The sequence below is a fragment of the Calypte anna genome, chromosome 18, assembly GCF_003957555.1.
Source record: "Calypte anna isolate BGI_N300 chromosome 18, bCalAnn1_v1.p, whole genome shotgun sequence".
NCBI classification, from domain to species: domain Eukaryota; kingdom Metazoa; phylum Chordata; class Aves; order Apodiformes; family Trochilidae; genus Calypte; species Calypte anna.
The window spans coordinates 6,514,967-6,533,635 of NC_044263.1; the positions used below are offsets into that span (position 1 = coordinate 6,514,967).

General features: G+C 57.2%; 2 protein-coding genes across 2 annotated transcripts; both read left to right on the forward strand.

Annotated features, from left to right (window-relative positions):
- Window positions 1–244: 244 nt before the first annotated feature.
- Window positions 245–12,481, forward strand: XYLT2 (xylosyltransferase 2). Its single transcript, XM_030461854.1, has 11 exons — window positions 245–404; window positions 5,393–5,864; window positions 6,361–6,536; window positions 6,994–7,196; window positions 7,603–7,683; window positions 7,837–8,053; window positions 8,463–8,639; window positions 9,486–9,748; window positions 9,852–10,047; window positions 10,474–10,807; window positions 11,129–12,481. Exons 1-11 carry the CDS (start codon window positions 270–272, stop codon window positions 11,449–11,451), a joined length of 2,577 nt encoding a protein of 858 aa, XP_030317714.1. The 5' UTR covers window positions 245–269; the 3' UTR covers window positions 11,452–12,481.
- A 1,165-nt stretch (window positions 12,482–13,646) lies between these two features.
- On the forward strand, window positions 13,647–18,528 carry LOC115599296. The gene is made up of 5 exons (XM_030461619.1): window positions 13,647–13,772; window positions 14,301–14,422; window positions 16,144–16,242; window positions 16,868–17,032; window positions 18,300–18,528. The coding sequence occupies exons 1-5, from the start codon at window positions 13,691–13,693 to the stop codon at window positions 18,444–18,446; spliced, it is 615 nt and encodes a 204-aa protein (XP_030317479.1). The 5' UTR covers window positions 13,647–13,690; the 3' UTR covers window positions 18,447–18,528.
- Window positions 18,529–18,669: the final 141 nt, after the last annotated feature.

The following is an 18,669-nucleotide window of genomic DNA, read 5'->3' on the forward strand; positions in this document are numbered from 1 at the left end:
ACAAATACACGCGCACACGTATGCACACGCACATGTACACACATGCACACTCACGTGCACACGCATGCACACACATACACAAACATGCGCACACATACATAAACACATATACATGTACACACTCGTACATACACACACACAGATACACACATACATTTACACACACACAATCACACACTCACATTTACACACTCACACACTCACCCCCCTCCCTCACTCCCCGCTCCTCCCCGCGCATGCGCACCCCGCTGCCGGCGGTGCCGGTGACGATGGTGGCCAGCGGGCGGGCGCGGAAGCTGGCCCGGCGGTACCGGCTGGCGGTGGCCACGGCCCTCGCCATCCTCCTGCTCCAGGGGCTCGTCCTCTGGACCTCCGCCGGCCTCGACGAGGAGGGACCGGCAGAGGTGAGCTGGGGGGAGGCCGGAGCGGCGGCCCGGGGCCTGCGGGGGGGCTGAGGGGGAGATAAAGGGGAGCGGGGGATGGAGAAGGGGCCATAAAAGGGGCTGGGGGGGCAGTGAGGAGGTTCGGGGGGCGATGGAGGGGCTGGGGGCGAAGTGAGGAGAGTCGGGGGGCGATGGAGGGGCTGGGGGGGCAGTGAGGAGGTTCGGGGGGCGGTGGAGGGGCTGGGAGGGCAGTGAAGGGGCTGAGGGTGAGACGAGGGAGGGGGGACAGGGGAGGGTGGTGCGTACTGGGAGGGGGGAGACCCTCGGGGTGAGGGTCATTGGGGGGGACAGTGCCCGGGGGGCTGGTGTGTCCCCTTGCTCTGCAGATGGGAGGGGACACGAAGGGGGTGACCCCCCCTCGGTGTCTCTGTGGGGTTGGGAAAACCCTGCCGGGGTCCCTGGGGGGGTTGGGGTCGCACAGAATCGGGGGAGGGGGGAGAGCAGTGGGGCTGTGGCCTGTGAGGAGGTCCTGGCAGCAGCAGTGTGGGGTTGTGGCACTGCCACAGGGGACCCTATGGCCCAGGGGGTGTCGTTTGGGGTCTGGCAAGGTGTGGGGTTTGATGGGGGTCTTGTGCTGGGGGTTTGGGAGATGTTGTGGGAAGCTGGAGTCGGTGACTCCCAAACCAGAAAACCTGAAAACACACGGTGGTGATCAGAGAGCTGGGGAGGGCTCAGGAAGTTTTCAGCAGCTCCTCTTCAGCTGTTCCTGCCAGGAATGGCCCTGGGAAGTGTGAGAGTACCAGGATCTTTTGTAGTCATCTGTTGTCTTTATATCGGAGCACTCTGCTAAGGCATCACCTCCTTTTTATCTGTGAGAAAACTGAGGCACGGGCAGACGAAGGTTTTTGTCCAAGGTCATGGATGGAGCAGGTGTTGAGGAGGACCCGAGTTTCTGGAGCGTGTTGTTACCACCTTCAAGCAAAGCTCTTGACCTCTGGGTTGCTTATTGGAATTTATTGATTTGTTGCAAGCTGCCTGGACCCTCCCCAGGCCCACTGCACCTGGATGGACCAGGGGCTGAAGGTAGTTTCTCCAAGAGCATTGGAGATGGGCTGAGAGTCCCTGTATGGGCTTCCTTGGCAAATGTCTATGTGGCACAAGAGCCTCTCACCTTGGCCAGGACCCTCATGCTCCAGGAGCTGTAGAGACCCTCCATGGGCTGCCAGCAAGCCCCAGAGTGATGGTGAAGCCAGGGAGAGCATGTGCTGGAACTGTGCTGGGCAGGTATAGAGTGATGAGGGACCTGTGGCAGAGCAAAGCCAGGGAGGTGAGAGGTGGGGATCTCAGGATGGGGGTGAGAGCTTCCTCTCTCCATCATAGGGTGCCTCCCTGGTGTGGGGGGTGACCCTGTGGTTATCAGGTGTTTCCCAGGGCCAGAAAGTTTCCCCTGAGAGCAAAGAGGAGAGAAAGGGAACTGGGCAGCCCCTTGCAGGGAGTCAGGTCTCTAAGGTGACCAGGTTTCCTCCAGAGACATTGGGAGTAGCTATGAGCAACCTCTTGTGCTTCCATACACTTACCAACAAAACAGAACCAGGGAAAAAATGCAGCAAGGAAAGTGTTAGAGATCATGGAGCTGTCCATGATCTGGAGACACTGGGAATGTGAGAGCCACCCATCTGGCAGCCAGGAGTGCCTGACTGCTCCTTCCCCTTTCCAGTGACCTTCATCGAATCACTTCACCTGTCCTGGCTTCTCCTTCCCTCTCTGCATCATTCCACATCACTCATCTCCTCTTCTCTTGTTCTGTGTGGCCTCAGTCTGTGCCTGGTTTTCCCAGGTCTCTTCCCAAAACTGAGCTGAGCAGCTGACAGGTTTGGCCATGGATTCTCTCACCTGGAGAGGGGATGGTTCCCCACCAGCAGCCCTGACTAAAGGGCTTGGGAAGGGACAAACCTCTTCAGAGAAGGCAAGAACCATCCTGAGCTTTACAGACAGATGAAACCCATTAGTAAGCTGGGGAAAGTCCAATTAACCTTTATTTCTTGCACAATGGCAAAGCTATTTGTTTTGGTGCCCTCCTGCAGATTCTGCTTTTGGCCAGACCTGGAGGAGCCACTGTTCCCCAGGGGCATTTCGGGTAAAACTGGAAGAACCCTCCCAAGGGAGCCTGACCTTGCAGTCCTGGAAGGATTTGGGTAACCTTGAGATCTCTTAATTGCTGGAGTAAATGGCTCTTTCCCACTAATGGACACAGCTCCAGCCTGGCTTGTCCCCACTTTGACTCACTGTAGAGAGCAAAAGTCCTGTAAAAGCTGTGGAGCACCCAGGGTCAGGCAAGCTCCTTCCTTCCAGACCTGCACCTTGGGCTGGGCACCTGCAGTGCTCAGGAGCTGCTCAAGGGTCTGCTCTGATCTCTGATGGTGACAGTCCCCTTCTCTGTCCTGCTCAGTTCTTCAGAGGTTCCTGGTTTTCTTCCTTTCATGGGAGAGGGAAGGGCTTCCCCTGCTCGGCAGGCTCTGTCACTGGAGGTTCCTGGTGTGAGCAGAGGTTGTAGGAAGATCTTTGCCCTTTTCCAGAATAGGTCATAAACCCATCTTGCACCAGCAGCACTGCCTGCTCACTGCCTGCTTCAGCCACACGAGAGCCACCAGCCATGACAAGGCCACACGGCTTGGATTGTGTCACTTCTCTTTACAAACCAATTGTCAGGGTCCTCCAGGCTCCCTTGGGTGACCAAGCTGATGCTTCATGGCACTTAGACCAACAGAGGCTGGATCAGCCAGCAGTCACCTAGGTTAACTCTGGGTTTCCTACCTCCAGAAATCCGAACTATCTTGTTCCACCTGGATCAAAAAACACAATCTCTGCCCAGACTGACAGATGGGAGAGGAAATTCCCATCTCTGCCTGGCCCTTTGCTGACAGTGTCCCTGCTTGCAGACAGCACAGTGTCTGCACACAAAGGTGGGAGCCTGAGGAAACGGTGATCATGCCTTCCAACAGCTCCAGAGTAAGCAGATGAGCTTCCTGGAGGGCTTAGGCCACAGTAGAGCTGGCACCAGGAAAAAAGCAAACCTCAAAGAAGAGAATCTGTCATTTCAGTGTTTTAACCCAGTCATGTCTCTTCTACCACTTCATCTTGTCTTCCTCTTCACAGGCAGAAGGCAGCACCTCTCTGGGGCCTGTGTCTTGGTGTCCTTCATGTGCTGCAGCCTCTAGAGAAGCTCCCCATGAAACATCTTTTCTTCCAGCATTGCTGAGTTTTCTTGATTTCATTTTCCCCCCCCAAAGAGTTTGTTTTTAGGAGGCTATCTCCAGCCATTTTAATTGTGAGCTTTAAGTCTCTGCTGCTGCAGTCCTCAGTCAGGCATCTGGATTCCTCTGGTGACGTTGGAACATTTTGGTGCCAGTTTTGCCTGATGAGCACTTGTATGTGACAGACACCAGAGTCAATCAACCAGAGGGGGAATCCTGCAGGACCCCAGGTGCTGTCACTCTGCTCCTCACAGGGACAGGCAGTGTGGGGACCTGCACAGGGGATGAGGTACCTACAGCTCTATGGGGACAGTAGTGTCACATCAGGGGGGACCCAGGACAGGAGAAGTGACTTCTGGCTGGGGTCTGGAGTCATCTGTGCACATCAGGAGGAGGGAGACAGGGAGCTTTGCCAGAAGTGCCATGCACAAGTCTTAAATACATCAGAGCAACGTGGCTGGAGTTGTTCCCTGCCAGGCTGGGCTGGAGGGATCTCTCTGCTGTGGTGCACTAATTAGAAACCATTGAGCTCATTAACTGGCAGCTCCATCAAGGCTGTCCATGTTTCTGAAAACTTCCTACTGGGGAAGGCAGCCGGGCATGCCTGGGAGTCAGGAGCCAGGCTCTGACCAGGGGGATAACTGGGATTGTCACAGGGGTGGGCATCTGATGAGGGCTGTCCCTGGGGGGGCTGATTCAGTCCTGCTGTCCTTGTGAGGCATCTGCCCATCCTCAGAAGATGCTGCTGACCAGGAATAGTCCCTGATGTGCTTGCTGCCTGGCAGCAGGCAGGGTGTTGAGGACATTGTGAGAATGCCCCAGGAGGCCTGGCTGGGGGCACCTGGGGTAGGCTGGGGGTAGATAACCCCCACACCACAGACACAATGTTCTTTCCTGTGAGCGTGGCTCTCACAGGGATCCCGACTTCCCCACTCTTTCCTCTCCCCAAAGCCAACTCCTTTCTGCTCACCAGCCAGCCTGGCAGAGGTGAGGAAACATAATTAACTGCTCCCTTTCCACATCCACTTGGCTCAGCAGGAGGGTTTGTTAAAGGGATTCCTGGAGAAGCTGGTGATAGCAATTGCTCCAGCCCAGCCCAGAGAGCCAGGGGGCAGGGGAAGGAGTGCAGCAGGACCTGGGTCAGTGCCTCTCCAGGGCTTGTAGCCCCACAGAGCACACCTGTAGCCACCTGGGACCCCAGCTCCCAGACAGATGTGCTGGGCTTGGGCTCACAGTGTGATCAAGGCAGGGAAGAGCTGGTCCAGTTGGCTCCCTGTGGAACAACCTCCACCAGCCAGAACAGCCCTGTACTCATCTACACTGTCTGGGAATGTCCCTGCTCACATCCTGCAGGACCCCAGTGGGTCACTGGTGCAGACACAATCACTCATGGCTCTAATCTTGCTGCAGGACTGGTGGCAGAGAGTGAGAAACTCTCTCTGTGCACAGAGAGGGTCACAGTCACTTGGATTGTAGGGTCCTGCAGATCAGGGTCTCCCTCACTGGTATGTAGAGGGTGTCCCCATGAGTGGAGCACAGGACCATACAGGGATGAGCTGTGGGGTCTTGGCCAGGGTGGCAGAGGGGCAGTGTAATGGGCTCTTTTCTGCACGGTGGCTGCTCCTGGAGCACCTGGAGTGCTGCAGCATGGACTGGGAGCTGGGGACAGGGATGCTCTGGGGAGCAGGTTGGCAGGGCCAGGGGCAATCAGGTCCAAGCTAACACTGTCTGCTCTTCTGCATCCACCTGGAACAGGAGCGGCAGAAGAAAGCCAGGTTGCCCGAGAGCAGTGATGGCTCCAAGGACTCAGACAGCTCTGCCGGGCGCCGGGGCAGTGCCAGCAGGAAGCACGGGCGATGGCGGGGACGGCCGGACAGCCCCGGGGCACCGGTGTCCAAGGTGGTGAGAGCTGTCACGGCGAGACACAAACTGGGACGGAGGCTGCCGGCCGCACCGGACTCCTCCAGCCGCAGGAACCTGACGGAGCTGCATGGGGAGGCCCAGTTGGCCATCTTCCAGCAGGGTGACACGGGCAGTGTGGAGGGGGCTCCGCAGCCCACCGAGAACAGCTTCACCCCCAAGTGTGAAATCACAGGCAAAGATGCCCTCTCGGCGCTGGCCCGGGCCAGCAGCAAGCAGTGCCAACAGGAGATTGCCAACGTGGTGTGTCTGCACAGGGCTGGCAGCCTCATGCCCCAGGCTGTGCCTCGCCACTGCCAGCTCTCAGGTGAGTCCTGCTGGGGTGCTCCTGGCCATCCCTGGGTGCTGGAAATATCCTGGAGAGGTGCGTGGGCCACCTTCCCGATGTCACCAAACTGTCCCACCTGGCGAAAAGCGGTCTCAATCTGTCACTGATTCCCAGATTACTGCTGCCTCTCTAATCCAATCAAAGCTGTGCTGGCCTCCTTAAGCTAGGCTGTTCATCCCGACCTGCTGTGCCCTCGCAGTCAGAGCCAGACCCGGCTGCATCTTCCCTTTTGAGGGGCCAGAGAAGGACCTCTCTCCTTTCCCAACTCATCCATGTGTTTCCCAACACATCCATGCCAATTTAACACGGGGAGGGGCTGCGTGTGTCACCCTGCCCTGGCGCCACAGCGTGGTTGGGCTCGCCCAAGTTCTTCCATGCTGCCCCCATCTTCCTCAGGTCTCTCTGGTTTGTCAGGAACTCTGGGTGGTGGGTGTCAAGGGGGGTGCAGCTGACAGCCCTCTCCCTCCCCACGCAGGCAAGGTCAGCCCTGTCATCCAGTGGGACGAGAGCCGGCTGCAGCAGGGCCCCCCCAGCCAGCCCGTGCGAATCGCATACATGCTGGTTGTGCACGGCCGGGCCATTCGCCAGCTGAAGCGACTCATCAAGGCTGTGTACCACCAGCAGCACTTCTTCTACATCCATGTTGACAAGGTATGTGGCAGGGGTAAGGGGAGGGGGAATGCTAACAGTGCCCGGATCGGTCACCAGCACAGAATCATAGAATCATTAAGGTTGGAAAAGACCTTTAAGGTCATCACGTCCGACTGTCAACACCACCATGCCCAACTAAACAGTGTCCTCCAGTGCCACATCCACATTTTTAATGCCTCGAGGGATGGTGACTCCATCACTTAAATGGGCAGGAGGGTGCAGAGCTTGGGGACAGATGGACAGGGAGTGGAAGAAGTGGCTGGGTAGGGTTTGTCCTTGCTGCTGGTGGAGCTGTGACCCTCTCACCTCTATTTCTGCAACCCCTGGGAAGCAGGATCTGTATTCCCCTGCCCAGAGCAGTCTTGCTTCCTCTCCCGGTGGAGGTGGCTGGAATGTCAGGCCAGGAGAGCAGGGAGCAATGAGCTCCTCCTGAAGCCTGAGGCATGTTCTCTGGCAGCGCTCCAACTACCTCCATCGGGAGGCGGTGGAGCTGGCCCGGCACTATCCCAACATCCGAGTGACACCCTGGCGCATGGTGACCATCTGGGGAGGTGCCAGCCTGCTGAAGATGTACCTGCGGAGCATGAAGGACCTGCTGGAATTGACTGAGTGGCCCTGGGACTTCTTCATCAACCTGAGTGCCACTGACTACCCCACGCGGTGAGGATCTCTTTGGAGCAGGGGAGGATGGTGGAGGTGTTCGAGCTGCTGGATGCCACGGCAGCCTTGGGAGGGGCAGGGAGGAGCAGGGATCTGAGGGAAGATGTGGTTGGAGATTGCAGCCATGTGCTGGTGATGGTGCTCCAGGGCCAGGCTGGTCCTGTCTCTGAAGAGGAGCCCAACCAGTACCTCGAAGGCTGTTTTTCCTGCGGTCTGGGTGTTGCAGGAGAACACCCATGTGAGACGCCAGACAGCAGGGAGGACACGTTTGTGTCCCCAGAGGTGGGACCAAGGTTTGAGTCAACACTCACTGAACAGCTTTAGGCTCTGCTGGCTCTTGCAGTATGAATGTTTGCTGGGCTGCTTTACCTCAGGGGCCATTAATGGTCTTTAATTTACACCTCAGGACCAATGAGGAGCTGGTGATGTTCCTGTCCAAATACCGAGACAAGAACTTCCTGAAGTCTCACGGCCGAGACAATGCCAGGTAATCCCAGCTAGGGGCAGAGCTGAGCTGGAGGAACAGAAAAAGGAGGGGTTTTGGAGAAGAACTCAGACAGTTGAGGCAGGGGGGATGTTCTGGATGTGGCTGCACCCAGCAAAGTGTGTGACACCCCTGACCCCTCATCCCTGTGCTCAGGTTCATCAAGAAGCAGGGCCTGGACCGCCTGTTCCACGAGTGTGACTCCCACATGTGGCGGCTGGGCGAGCGCCACATCCCCGAGGGCATCGTGGTGGATGGGGGCTCTGACTGGTTCTCACTGACACGCAGCTTCGTGGAGTATGTGGTCTACTCTGAGGACCAACTGGTGTCCCAGCTGCGCCAGTTCTACACCTACACACTCCTGCCAGCTGAGGTGGGTGCTGGCAGCGGGGCATGGGATGGATTTTCTCCTCACTGTGTTCATTGTCTCTGTCTCACTTTATCCTCACCCTGGGTAACCATGAAGGGCATTGCTGGTTCTGCTCAGGCAGCTTTGTGCCTCCCCTTTGTCCAGACGCAGGGATGGAAGAGAGGAGCATGCAGGCCAAAAGTCATGTTTATATCCAGCCCTGCTTTTGGTCCAGATGCTCCTCTGGGCCAGATAAGGATTGATGCAGGTGCACAGCCTCAGCATTGCCCTGTGCTGGGAACAGGGATCAGTGTCTGAGAGCTATCAAGGCCTGTCCAGTGTCTCTGTGAATGAGGGGTGAGGGGTTGGTCTCCATTTACCACCCATCCTCCATCCCCAACGGGTTGTCCTGTCCCTTCTCTGCCATGCACAGTCCTTCTTCCACACGGTCCTGGAGAACAGCCACGCCTGTGAGACATTGGTTGATAACAACCTCCGGGTGACCAACTGGAACCGCAAGCTGGGCTGCAAGTGCCAATACAAACACATCGTCGACTGGTGTGGGTGCTCCCCAAATGACTTCAAACCCCAGGACTTCCTCCGGCTACAGGTGAAAAAGATTCTCCTTCTTCCTCCTCCTTCTCCTCCCTGTCTTTCTCCCCTGGGTGCAGTGCCTGCTGCTCTGCACGCCAACACCAGCCTCACCCCAGCCCTGCCAGGGACAGGAGCAGGATGGGATCCCCAGCTCCACACAGACGTGTCTGGGAATGCTCGGGCAGCAAGGTTGTGCTGGATGTTCTGCCCAGCAGTCAGCCAGGCTTTTGTTTGCCATGCTGCTCCTCTCCCCAGACTTCTTCCTGTTTTCCTGCTCTTTCCCTGCAGATGTATTACCTGGACAAACATCTTTTCAGTAAAACCATTGCAGGATCTGCCCTTTGGCAGGACAAAATACCCTGTGATGATCTGTCTTCCATGCTCTTGGTGCTTTAGGGATGTAGACTGACCAAGGCAGCTTTGGAGGAGACACACCCAGCCCTGAAAAGGGAAGTTCACAGGATTTTTTTAACAGTCCTGGGCTTGTTCAGTGCAGGGCCTTGGTTCTGCAGGCTGTGATCCCTGGCCAGGCCTCCTCCAGGGCTCCTCAGCAGCTCTGCTGGGTGTGGGCCCATTGCAGCAAAGGAGGTAGATGACACATAGCTGCTTCTGAGCACAGAAAGAGGGAGGCAGTGGGAGAGATGGAAACCCATCTGCATTACCAGTAACCATTCCCCACTAGCCCTGTTGTAGAGGATGCCAGGCAGAGTCTGGCTGTGCTTTGCTGTTCTTCAACCAGTGCCCTCAGAGAGAGTAGGATGGGTCCCAGCATGTTTCTTCCTGCTCTGTCTCCTTTCCCAATGAGGTGGGAGGGCAGGGGGGGCTGCAGCCAACACTGTCAGCAATGCCTGCGCTCTTCCAGCAACTCTCCAGACCAACCTTCTTCGCTCGCAAGTTTGAGTCGACGGTGAATCAGGAGGTGCTGGAGATCCTGGACACACATCTCTACGGCAGCTACCCCCCCAGCACCCCAGCCCTGAAGGCTTACTGGGAGAATGTCTATGACCGTGTAGATGGGCTCAGTGGCCTCAGCGATGTCACCCTCACCTTCTACACAGCCTTCTCCAGGCTTGGGCTCCGCAAGGCCATGGCCACGCCAGCAGCCAAGGCTGACAAGCTCTGCAGGTGGGGTGTTTGCCCTGGGCTGGAGCCAGACTCTGAGGGGTGGCCTAGGAGGATGCTGATGCTCAGATGTCCAACCTCTCCTTCTGTCTGTCTCTTCTTCCAGGTTTGAGCCCCAGGGCTTCCCATCCAGTGTGCACTTATATTTCTATGATGACCGTTTCCAGGGTTACCTGGTGATGCAGGAAGTGCTGAATTTGGCAACTGGGCAGGCAGAGTCCCTGGAAGCGTGGGTGATGCCCCAAGGAGCTCTAAAGCTGGTGGGTCACAGAGGGCAGGCAAACCGCTTGCAGAACCTTGAGGTAAATGGGGAAAAGTTTTCCTTCCAACACCCTTATTCTTCCTTGGCTCTCCCACACCCTTCCTCTTCTCCCTCACCTGCATGCTGTGGGGACAGAGGGACACGGTGCTGCTGTCATGTCTGAGAACAAACCTTTGTCTTGGGTTCTGTGTGGGAGTTTGGAGCTGATGGGTGGGGAAAAAGCCTGAGGGGGTCTTGTGGAGGGAGCTTGTGGTGTCCAGCAGCTGCAGGAGACATCACACTGCTGGATTAGTGCTGGTATGGTGCAGGCAGCCAGGAGAGCTGGGGAGGGTCAGGTGTGCTTTGCTTTGGGCTCCAAAGCTTGTGCCTGCCCCTGGTCAGAGAAGTGAAACACAAAACCTGAGCTGAGAGTGTCTCCCTGCCCAGTGTCCCACTGCTCATGTCTTCCATCCATCCATCCATCCAGGTGGGCACAGAGTGGGACCCCAAGGAAAGGCTCTTCCGCAATTTTGGAGGCTTGATTGGACCTTTTGATGAGCCAGTGGCCATGCAGAAGTGGTCACGGGGCCCCAACCTGACAGCCACGGTGGTGTGGATCGACCCCACCTACGTTATTGCCACCTCCTATGACATCACCGTGGATGCTGAGGCCGAGTTCACCCAGTACAAACCCCCCCTCAATCGGCCCCTGCGCCCCGGGGTCTGGACCATCCGCCTCCTCCAGTTCTGGGAGCCCCTGGGGGAGAACCAGTTCCTGGTGGTGCCCCAGACTTTCAACCGCAAGCAGCCTCTCAGGAAAGGTGAGGAGGGTGCTCTGGAGCTTGGGGCTGGGTGGGAGGGAGGGGTCTCCCTGCGGGCAGTGCATTGCATTTCCTCCTGGTGCTGGCCTCCCCACTGGCAAGACAGGATCCATCCTTCCCACTGGTGTCCCCTTGCCCGTATCAGTCCTCAAACCAGGTCCTGGGATAGCTGTGAAGGTCCTGTTTGTAGGTCAGATCCATCCTGAAGTCCTGCAGTAGGGCTGGGGTTGCAGAGGGTGCTGACTCCACTGGGACGGTGGCAGGGTGCTGGGATGTTGCTGCGCTGCTCATCATCTCTCTTTCTCCTCCTGTTGTACCCAGATGACAGCAACTGGCTGCACGGTGGCCCCCCCCGCAATGAGTACATGGAGCAGAGCTTCCAGGGCCTTGGGGGGATCCTCAACCTGCCCCGCTCTGAGGAGGCAGAGGAGGAGGCAGCGAGGAAGGCACAGCTGACGGGACGGGCGCTGGAGGACTGGTCAGACGCTGCCATCAGCACCTTCTGGTCTGCAGCAGAGATCTGCACTGGTGGCTCCTCTGCCTGTGCCTCCCTGGAGACCTGCAGCAAAACCTCCTGGAGCTCCCTCTCCCCAGACCCCAAATCAGAACTGGGGCCTGTCAAACCTGACGGGCGGCTGAGGTAGCAGGAGCAGCGGGGGGGTGGCCTTGGAGCCAGGAGCATCTTCCCCCACTGGTGTGGTGGGGGCTCCAGACCACATCACCCCGTGTGATTCGCACCATAGTCACTCAAGGAAGAGAGAATGGGAACCTCTGGGTGGGGAACACCTCCCGTGGGGTATTTTGGGCGGAGGAGGAGGAGGCATGAGGTTGGTTTTGCCCAGCTCCCCCAGGAACGGGTGCTTGCTGGCCAAGGAGAGCATGCCAGGGCATCCAGAAAGAGCTGCATGTTTGTTAGTGCAGGCATTGGAGCCTTGGGAAGTGTGATGGAGGGAGGGAAGGCTGGCCATGGGCTGGCTTTGGACAACCCAGCACCCTTTCCAACCCTGGGCTGTACCTCTGCAAGTTCAGGCCCCTGTGTGGCCCAGCTGCCCACCAGAAGTGATGGTGAGGAACTGTAGGGACAGGCAGAAGCAGGATGGGTTGAAGCCTGTCATATGCATAGAGCTGCTGCTGGCCCAGGGCTTGCATCTCATCCCCTCCACCCCACCCCTTTAGTTTGTATTTTTATAAATATATATATAGAAATATATATGATGCAAAGTGCAATAGAGATGAGACCCCTTGTTGGGGTCCTTGTGTCTCCATCTCCCCTCAGTTCTCTTGGGTGTCCTGGTGCTACAGGACAGGGTGCTGGGTTGTTTACATTTTTTCTTTTTTATCAGTAGTATTTTTATTGTTTTGCTGTTTCTCCATTTCCTGCATCCCTCCTGCCCCGTGGGCAGGGTTTGGTGTGGGGTGCTGCCTGTGCCCTCCTGTGCCAAATGTTTGGAGCTGTTGGTCTGTGCTGTGACAGCGAGCTGGGCAGTGCCTTCAAGTCCAGCCAACCCCTGCAGACCCTGCTGCCTCTGCTCCAGGAAAGGAGTTCCCTGCCAAAATGCCATCCACAGGGCCCAGGGAGCTGCCCTGAGCCACAGCCCCTGTGCTCAGCCTTTTCTTTTCTCCTGCACTGGCAGAAGCTCTTGGGATCTGCTGTGCTTCCCTGGCCAAAAAATCGAATCAGCAAGACAAGGTCCAGCAAGCTCCATCTGATCTCCACTGTTTCTGCTTCCCCTCTCCCCCAGGGAAGGGGTACAGTGGGTCATCCCCTGTGCTGCTGTCCTCCCAGCCCTGCCTGTGCCATTCTGTTCTCCCAGACCAATGCTTTATAGAGAAGTCTGTCATTGGTTTTCATCCTGTGAAGACACTTCACGTGTGCCATGTGGGACTGCAGCAGGAACTCACCTGCAGCCTGGGAAGGAGTGGTGGAGATTCAAGACCCTCTGCTCAAGGAGGGTCAGCAGGAGCCAGGCAGGGCTTAGCCAGGTTTTGCTATCTCCAAAGATCTGTGCCATCTTTCGCCTTCCTCCAAAGCCCAGGGCTTCCTTGCATTCCCAGTCTCCCTGGTTTAAGGATGCTGGTGCTGGCACGTTGTGAAATGGGGGGGATGAAGACCTTGGTGCATGAGAGCATCCCATTCATGCACCCCTTGTGGGGTGCTCCGGGGCTGGGAAGGGGTGGAGAGGTGCTGTGCAGGGCCTGGCCCTGCCATGGGGTGGAACAACAAACCTCTGTGTCAAAAGCATTATGTAAATTGTCTTAAAATATGCAACATCACCCCAAATATATCTATATCTCTACCGTGCGGTCCGTTTGGTTTTTGCAGCGTGCTCTGGAAGGGTGGAGTTGTCAGAAGGCCTCAGGAGGGGGGACACGCCCTGTAAGGGGAGGGTGTGAATGCCTCCAGGCATGGGGTTGCGGGCCTGGGTGATATGCGACTCAAACGAGCTGTTGGGTTTTCTTAACCCGTGCCCGAAGCCCGGTTGCCCCCGGGGTCTCCACTCGCCGGGAGGCAACCATGCTCCATCCTGCTGCTTTGCCGTGGCCCGTCCGGCCCTGATAGCAGAGTGTCTGCGGTGCAATTAAGATACTAATTAGCGAACGAACGCGAACCTCCTGCTGCCCGAGGCCGCAGCTTTCCCGCCCCGTCGCGTCGCCATGGCAACCGCGGGCCCCGCCTCACAGCCTTGGATGGAGCCAATCGAGCCGACAGCCAATGAGAGCGAGGGGGGCGTGGCCTGGGAGGGAGAGACCGCGCTCCTCCCCGTTCCCTGTGAATGGATCCTGTCTCTCCGATGGCCAATGGGAGCTGAGGGGGCGGGGTTATTCCCGTGAGGCTCCGCCCCCCGCCGGTGAGGCGCGGGCGGCTCTGCCGGTGGCTGCGGGATGGCGCAGCCCGGGGAGGCTTCGGCGTACACGGCGGCCGCGGCCATGGACAGCAACGTCCTGGCCATCGTTATCGCCGCGAGTGAGTGGCGAGAGGGGGCGGCCTGGCCGGGAGCGACGCCGTGAGGGGGCGGCTGACGTGCGGGATTAGCCTCCGCCGTTGCCTCCCCCAAAGAGGGGTCTCTGCAGTCCCCGGTCCTTCTCTGCGGAGCCCGGGGAGGAGCGGCGGGAGGGGTTGGTGGTGCCTGGTGGGCTCCGTGGAGTAGAGCAGAGGGTGGGCTGGGTGGGAGCCGTGGGGTGGCTGGAACGCCGGCGAACAGGCATCCTGCCGAGGGGATGAGGGTAAGCCCGGAGCCCCGGTCCCCGCGGGGCTGCTCCGGGATGGGAATGAGCTCTCTGGCTCTTCGGCTAGTCCCTGCTCTCGTAGAAGGAGAAGGACGTTGGGTTCAGAGGGGCTTTCGGCGTCCTCGGGAGGGGCCGCGGGCCGCCCCGGCTCCTCTGGAGTTTATCCAGGCTGCTCTTTGCTGAGACACCCGGAGGGCGAATGGGGGAGATGGCTGGAAGGCCCACGGGACACCGGCTCATTCGCCTCTTCTCCCTTCTCCGGCAGCTGTGTCCACCTCAGTCTTCATCGTGGCCATCCTCATCCTGCTGCTGCTCCTGTACCACCGGGATCCCATGTGCTGCCAGTTCCTCTGCTCCTGCCGCTTCTTCCGGACCCCCAGCCAGTATGTGAGTGTCCCCACGCTCCTCCTGCCCAGCGTTCTTCTTCCTTTGTGCTGTGCTCTCTGAGACCATCACCGGGCTCCCGTCCGGCAGCTTGGCCGGGCTCGCTGGTGGACTTGGGACCTCCCAGCAGAGTCCCCAACCCCCCTGCCCGGCTGTGCTGGTGGGGGTGATATCTGCAAGGCCTGGCAGAAGTAGGTTCCCCAGCTCCCCACGCAGCTCGGGAGGGGTGTTCTCCTCCCCCGGCACAGTCATGTGTGGGGTCGGGCTGTGCTTTACAGGGAAGGGGCCCAGCGGGGAGGGGGGGTGGAAGCTCAGGGCAAAGGCAGACAATGCCGCTTGCATCCCGGCAACTGGAGACACACAAAGCCCTTTCACTTCCATCTGTAATTTCCTGGGGCTGCCTTTCAAGTAGGGAAGCCGTTGATGGAAAAAAGAGCGGCGTGTTCCCTCAGTGCTTCCTTTGTGGTGGTGGCTGCCTGAGGAAAGCTCAGCTTCAGGCTGTGGGCACTGCTGCAGAGTCCCTGTGACCAGAGGTGACATCCAGCCTTGGTGAGGGGAGGATGGAGACGTTTGTGCCATGAAAAGCAAATGTAATAATCCAACACGGGCTGGGAAGTCCCCAGCAGAAATCACATCAGGAATGGGCTGTGCTGCTGGTGTCCCCTGACTGCTTTGCTGCTTCTGCTACTCTCCCCCTCTTCCTCCCTGTCCCTGGGTGGGGAGAAGGCTCAGACACTGCACTCCTTGCCCTGCAGAGCTGCTCCCCAGGGCTGTGCAGGGTGTGCTGTCAGCTGCAGAGCCTCTGTTGTGCTCAGGCCTGGCTCTTGGGTGGGTGGTTCAAGAAGATGGAATCTTCTCTTTAGCAAAGGGTTGTGTGGACAGATGGATGTGGATGCCAAGAGCTATATAGGGAAAGGGAATGTCTCTGGGATGTATTTCTATCAGAAAAAGTGAAGCTGTTGTCGTGGTGTGAGGCAGCTTTCGAGCAGGTGTAGCTGTGCTGGTTGTGCTGGTTTTGCTAATCAGTTATTAAAACAAATAGCTGCACCCCCAGCCAGCCCAGCTCCCTGCAGCTTCAGGAATCACTCCACAGAGCTGAGACAAATGGGAAAAGTAAGTCTGGCATCTCAGGTTCCCACTGTGAATCCCTGGTTGCTCTGGGAGTCTCTGCTGTTTTCTGCTGGCAGAGATGGAGTTTTTTAGAGGGGGAGGAACAGCCTGCAGCTCTATTCTTGCTCTGCCTGCTCTCTGCAAGAGGGATCTCTGCTGTTACTCAACACCTTGTCGGGGAATTGAGTTTAACTGGAGCTCAGGAACAGAGCTGCTATTGCTCTGCACATTTGCTTGCTATGTTAGCCTGGAGTGACTGCCTTGGTAGATAAGTGTTTACAAATTCTGTAAACCTGAGCATGTGATGGAGCTCTTATCTACACTAGTGGAAAAGTTGGGTTGGTTTTTTTGTTGTCTGAATGGAACCCTGCCCTGGGCTCTAGCAGGTCCTGTGCTGCCCAGTGAGGATGTGCCCAAGCTGCTGGTGTTCATAAGCAGGAGGGCAGAGTCTATGAGAGCCCCATGAGCCAAATGTGCAGAGGTTGCAGCTCACCCCCTGCCCAGTCCTGCTCCCCAGGCTGTTCTGTGTGAGTTGGCTGAGCTCTGCTCACTGCCAGGTGAGATGTGAGGGATTTCAGCTTTGCTCACCTCTCCTCCCTGACTCCCCACTACAGGACTGCCCCCCACCCTACTTCAGCAGCAGCCAGCGCCTGGTGGGTCCCCAGCGAGGAGCATCACGGCTGGAGAGTGCTGCTGAGAACCCTGCTGTGCAGGTGACTGGAGCTGGGGGGGAATGCTGCCAAAGATCCTGGTGATTTTGGGAAGGGAATGTGATTACAGGGACCCAGCGAGCTCCTGGGGCGTAGAGAGAAGGTGCTGGAGAGCAGGAGCTCTCTGGGAAGTGTTGTAACGACTTTGGGGGGTGGGAGGCAGGGATTACAGAATGTTTTAGGTTGGAAGAGACCTCCAAGATCATCCAGTTCAACCTTTGACCAACACCATAATCTAACTACTAAACCATGTCCTTAAGGACCAGGTCCAAACACCTTTTAAATGCCTCCAGGGATGGTGACTCCATGCCTGACAACCCTCTCAGTGAAAAACTGTTTCCCAACATCCAGCCTAAACCTCCCCTGGTGCAGAGGAAGATGCAGGAAAGAACACCACAGTGCCCTGAGGTGTTTGGGCACGAAATGCCAGGTAGACAACTCTAGATTTGCAAAGCAGGTCATGGTGTAATTCCCTCCTGGCAGGGAGGATTTCTTCTCTCAGGGTTCAATGAAGGGCGCCCACAACTTTCAGCCCTGCAGTAACTTGAGGTGTCACCCGGCCATAAATTCCCAGTGAAGAGAGCCACCTGCATGCTGACTTTTTTTTTTCTGGGCTGGATTTTTCTAGGGAGATGAGCTGTTCTGTGTTGGTCCCCCCAGCAACTACCAGCTCCCCTCCTGGGAGCAGCCCCGCTTACCAAGCTACGAGAGCGTGCGGAAGAAAGATCGCCAGCGGGAAATCCATCAGATGATTGCTGAGAGGTTTGGGCTGTGGGCAGAGCCTTCCCAGGAGGTGAGCACAACCTCCCCTGCATGAGGGTGCTGGCAGGGGCCTGGGGGCAGTTCCCCCCTCCGGTCTGTATCTGGGTTTTGCTTCAGTAATTAGCAGTAGTGAAGGACTCTGTTCTCTGATAGCCTTTATCTCGGTGAGGGGTGGCACAGAGCGTACCAGGAGGCTCCTTTGGTGTGCATCTGTGCTGGTTAATGATCCATCTCTGCCTGTGCTGGGAGGCAGGGCAGAGCTGCTGCTGACAGGGCAGGCAGACCCTTCAGATCATCTGCTCAGCATGAATCCAGGCTGGGGGAATGCTATTTTTAGATCTGTTAGGCTTCCATGGTTTTTTGCTCCCTTCTCCCAGCAGGACACCTCTGGGAAGTCCCTGTTACCTTAAAAGACTTTATGGCTTATTTATGGCCAGGAGGCTTCACCTCTTATGACATTTAAAATTTGCAGTCCCACAATAGAACAGAGCAAAGCATCTGCCAAGCAGGTTCTGCAGCAGTGCCCCAAGAGATTCCTATGGAACAGAGACCTCATTGACTAAAGCAGAACAGAAACCTTTGAAACCCTGAGTAGAGCACTAAAGGTTCACCCATTCACCTGCATTTAGGGCTCTTAAAGCTGCACCATAAAGTCTCCTGTAGTCAGCACTTGAAGCTGTCACTAATAATGCCTGCCCTGAAACCAGAGCACCAAGGGCTCAGGACAGTAAGGCCCCACGGATGAGTAGTTGAGGAACTGCAACAGGAGTTCTTCCACAACCTCCTTGTGTCACTCCTGTCACTTGTTCTAGGCTCAGAGCTAGCCCAGCTCTGCCTGGATAAATGTAATGACAGCCTGGAGATTCCTCTCTGCTGCTCTGCAGTGAGATGTGCTGCCAAATCTTCAGTAGAAAGTCTGAAGGTTCTTCTATAGATCAGAGTGATCTCTGGTCAAAGGAAACTGAACAGTCCTGTTTTAACAAAAATCAAGTCTATTAGCCTTGTGACATGTAGTGACAAGTCCTTGAAGGGAGACAGGGAAGAGCAGGAGCCTGGCACAGAGTGTGAGGTGGCAGTGGGGGGAATGTGCCCCTCCAGCTGCTTTCTGCCCTGCTGTTACAAACCAGTGCTAAGCACTGATCCTCCAGGTGCTCACCTTGCCAGCAGCTCAGGGCTCTGGGGACTGCAGGAGTTTCAGGCTGTGGTGGCTGTGAGCCTTGTCATCCACTCTGTAAGAAGAGGTGGGATAATCTCCTGGTTATTTCTGATCAGCTATTCTGTCCTTCTCTCCTCCATAGATGCCGCCTCCCTATGAGCATGCTCTGAGGCATCCTCCAGCTTTCTCAGGAACAGGAATCAGCTCAGAGACTTTAGACAGACGTGGGGGGACAGACCCATTCCAGGCCCCCCTCGGCTACCAGACCCAGCGGAACACGGCCGTGTGAGGCCCTGGTGCTGCTGCTTCTCCTGCTCAGTGACACAAGTGCCTGGGATGTCGTTCTCCTCCCCAGGGAGTGGCTGAACCTCAGACCTCCACCCAGATTCCCCACCAGCTGAAGCACAGGCAGGTCAGACCCAGCCTCTGATGTCCCTCCAGCCGCGTGGGGACAATCACGGTGCCACCGCCAGGTGTGGTGCTGAGTGGAGCAACCAGGGGTGCCTGCTGGC

What these genes read in the sequence shown, in the direction of transcription:
- XYLT2 (XM_030461854.1), top strand. Translation starts at nt 270, where the DNA reads ATGGTGGCCAGCGGGCGGGCGCGGAAGCTGGCCCGGCGGTACCGGCTG. An exon ending in ACGAGGAGGGACCGGCAGAG is followed by an intron (nt 405 to 5,392) that starts GTGAGCTGGGGG and finishes CACCTGGAACAG; the next exon opens with GAGCGGCAGAAGAAAGCCAG. An exon ending in AAGGCTGACAAGCTCTGCAG is followed by an intron (nt 9,749 to 9,851) that starts GTGGGGTGTTTG and finishes CTCTTCTTCCAG; the next exon opens with GTTTGAGCCCCAGGGCTTCC.
- LOC115599296 (XM_030461619.1), top strand. Translation starts at nt 13,691, where the DNA reads ATGGCGCAGCCCGGGGAGGCTTCGGCGTACACGGCGGCCGCGGCCATG. An exon ending in GGCCATCGTTATCGCCGCGA is followed by an intron (nt 13,773 to 14,300) that starts GTGAGTGGCGAG and finishes CTTCTCCGGCAG; the next exon opens with CTGTGTCCACCTCAGTCTTC. An exon ending in TCCGGACCCCCAGCCAGTAT is followed by an intron (nt 14,423 to 16,143) that starts GTGAGTGTCCCC and finishes TCCCCACTACAG; the next exon opens with GACTGCCCCCCACCCTACTT.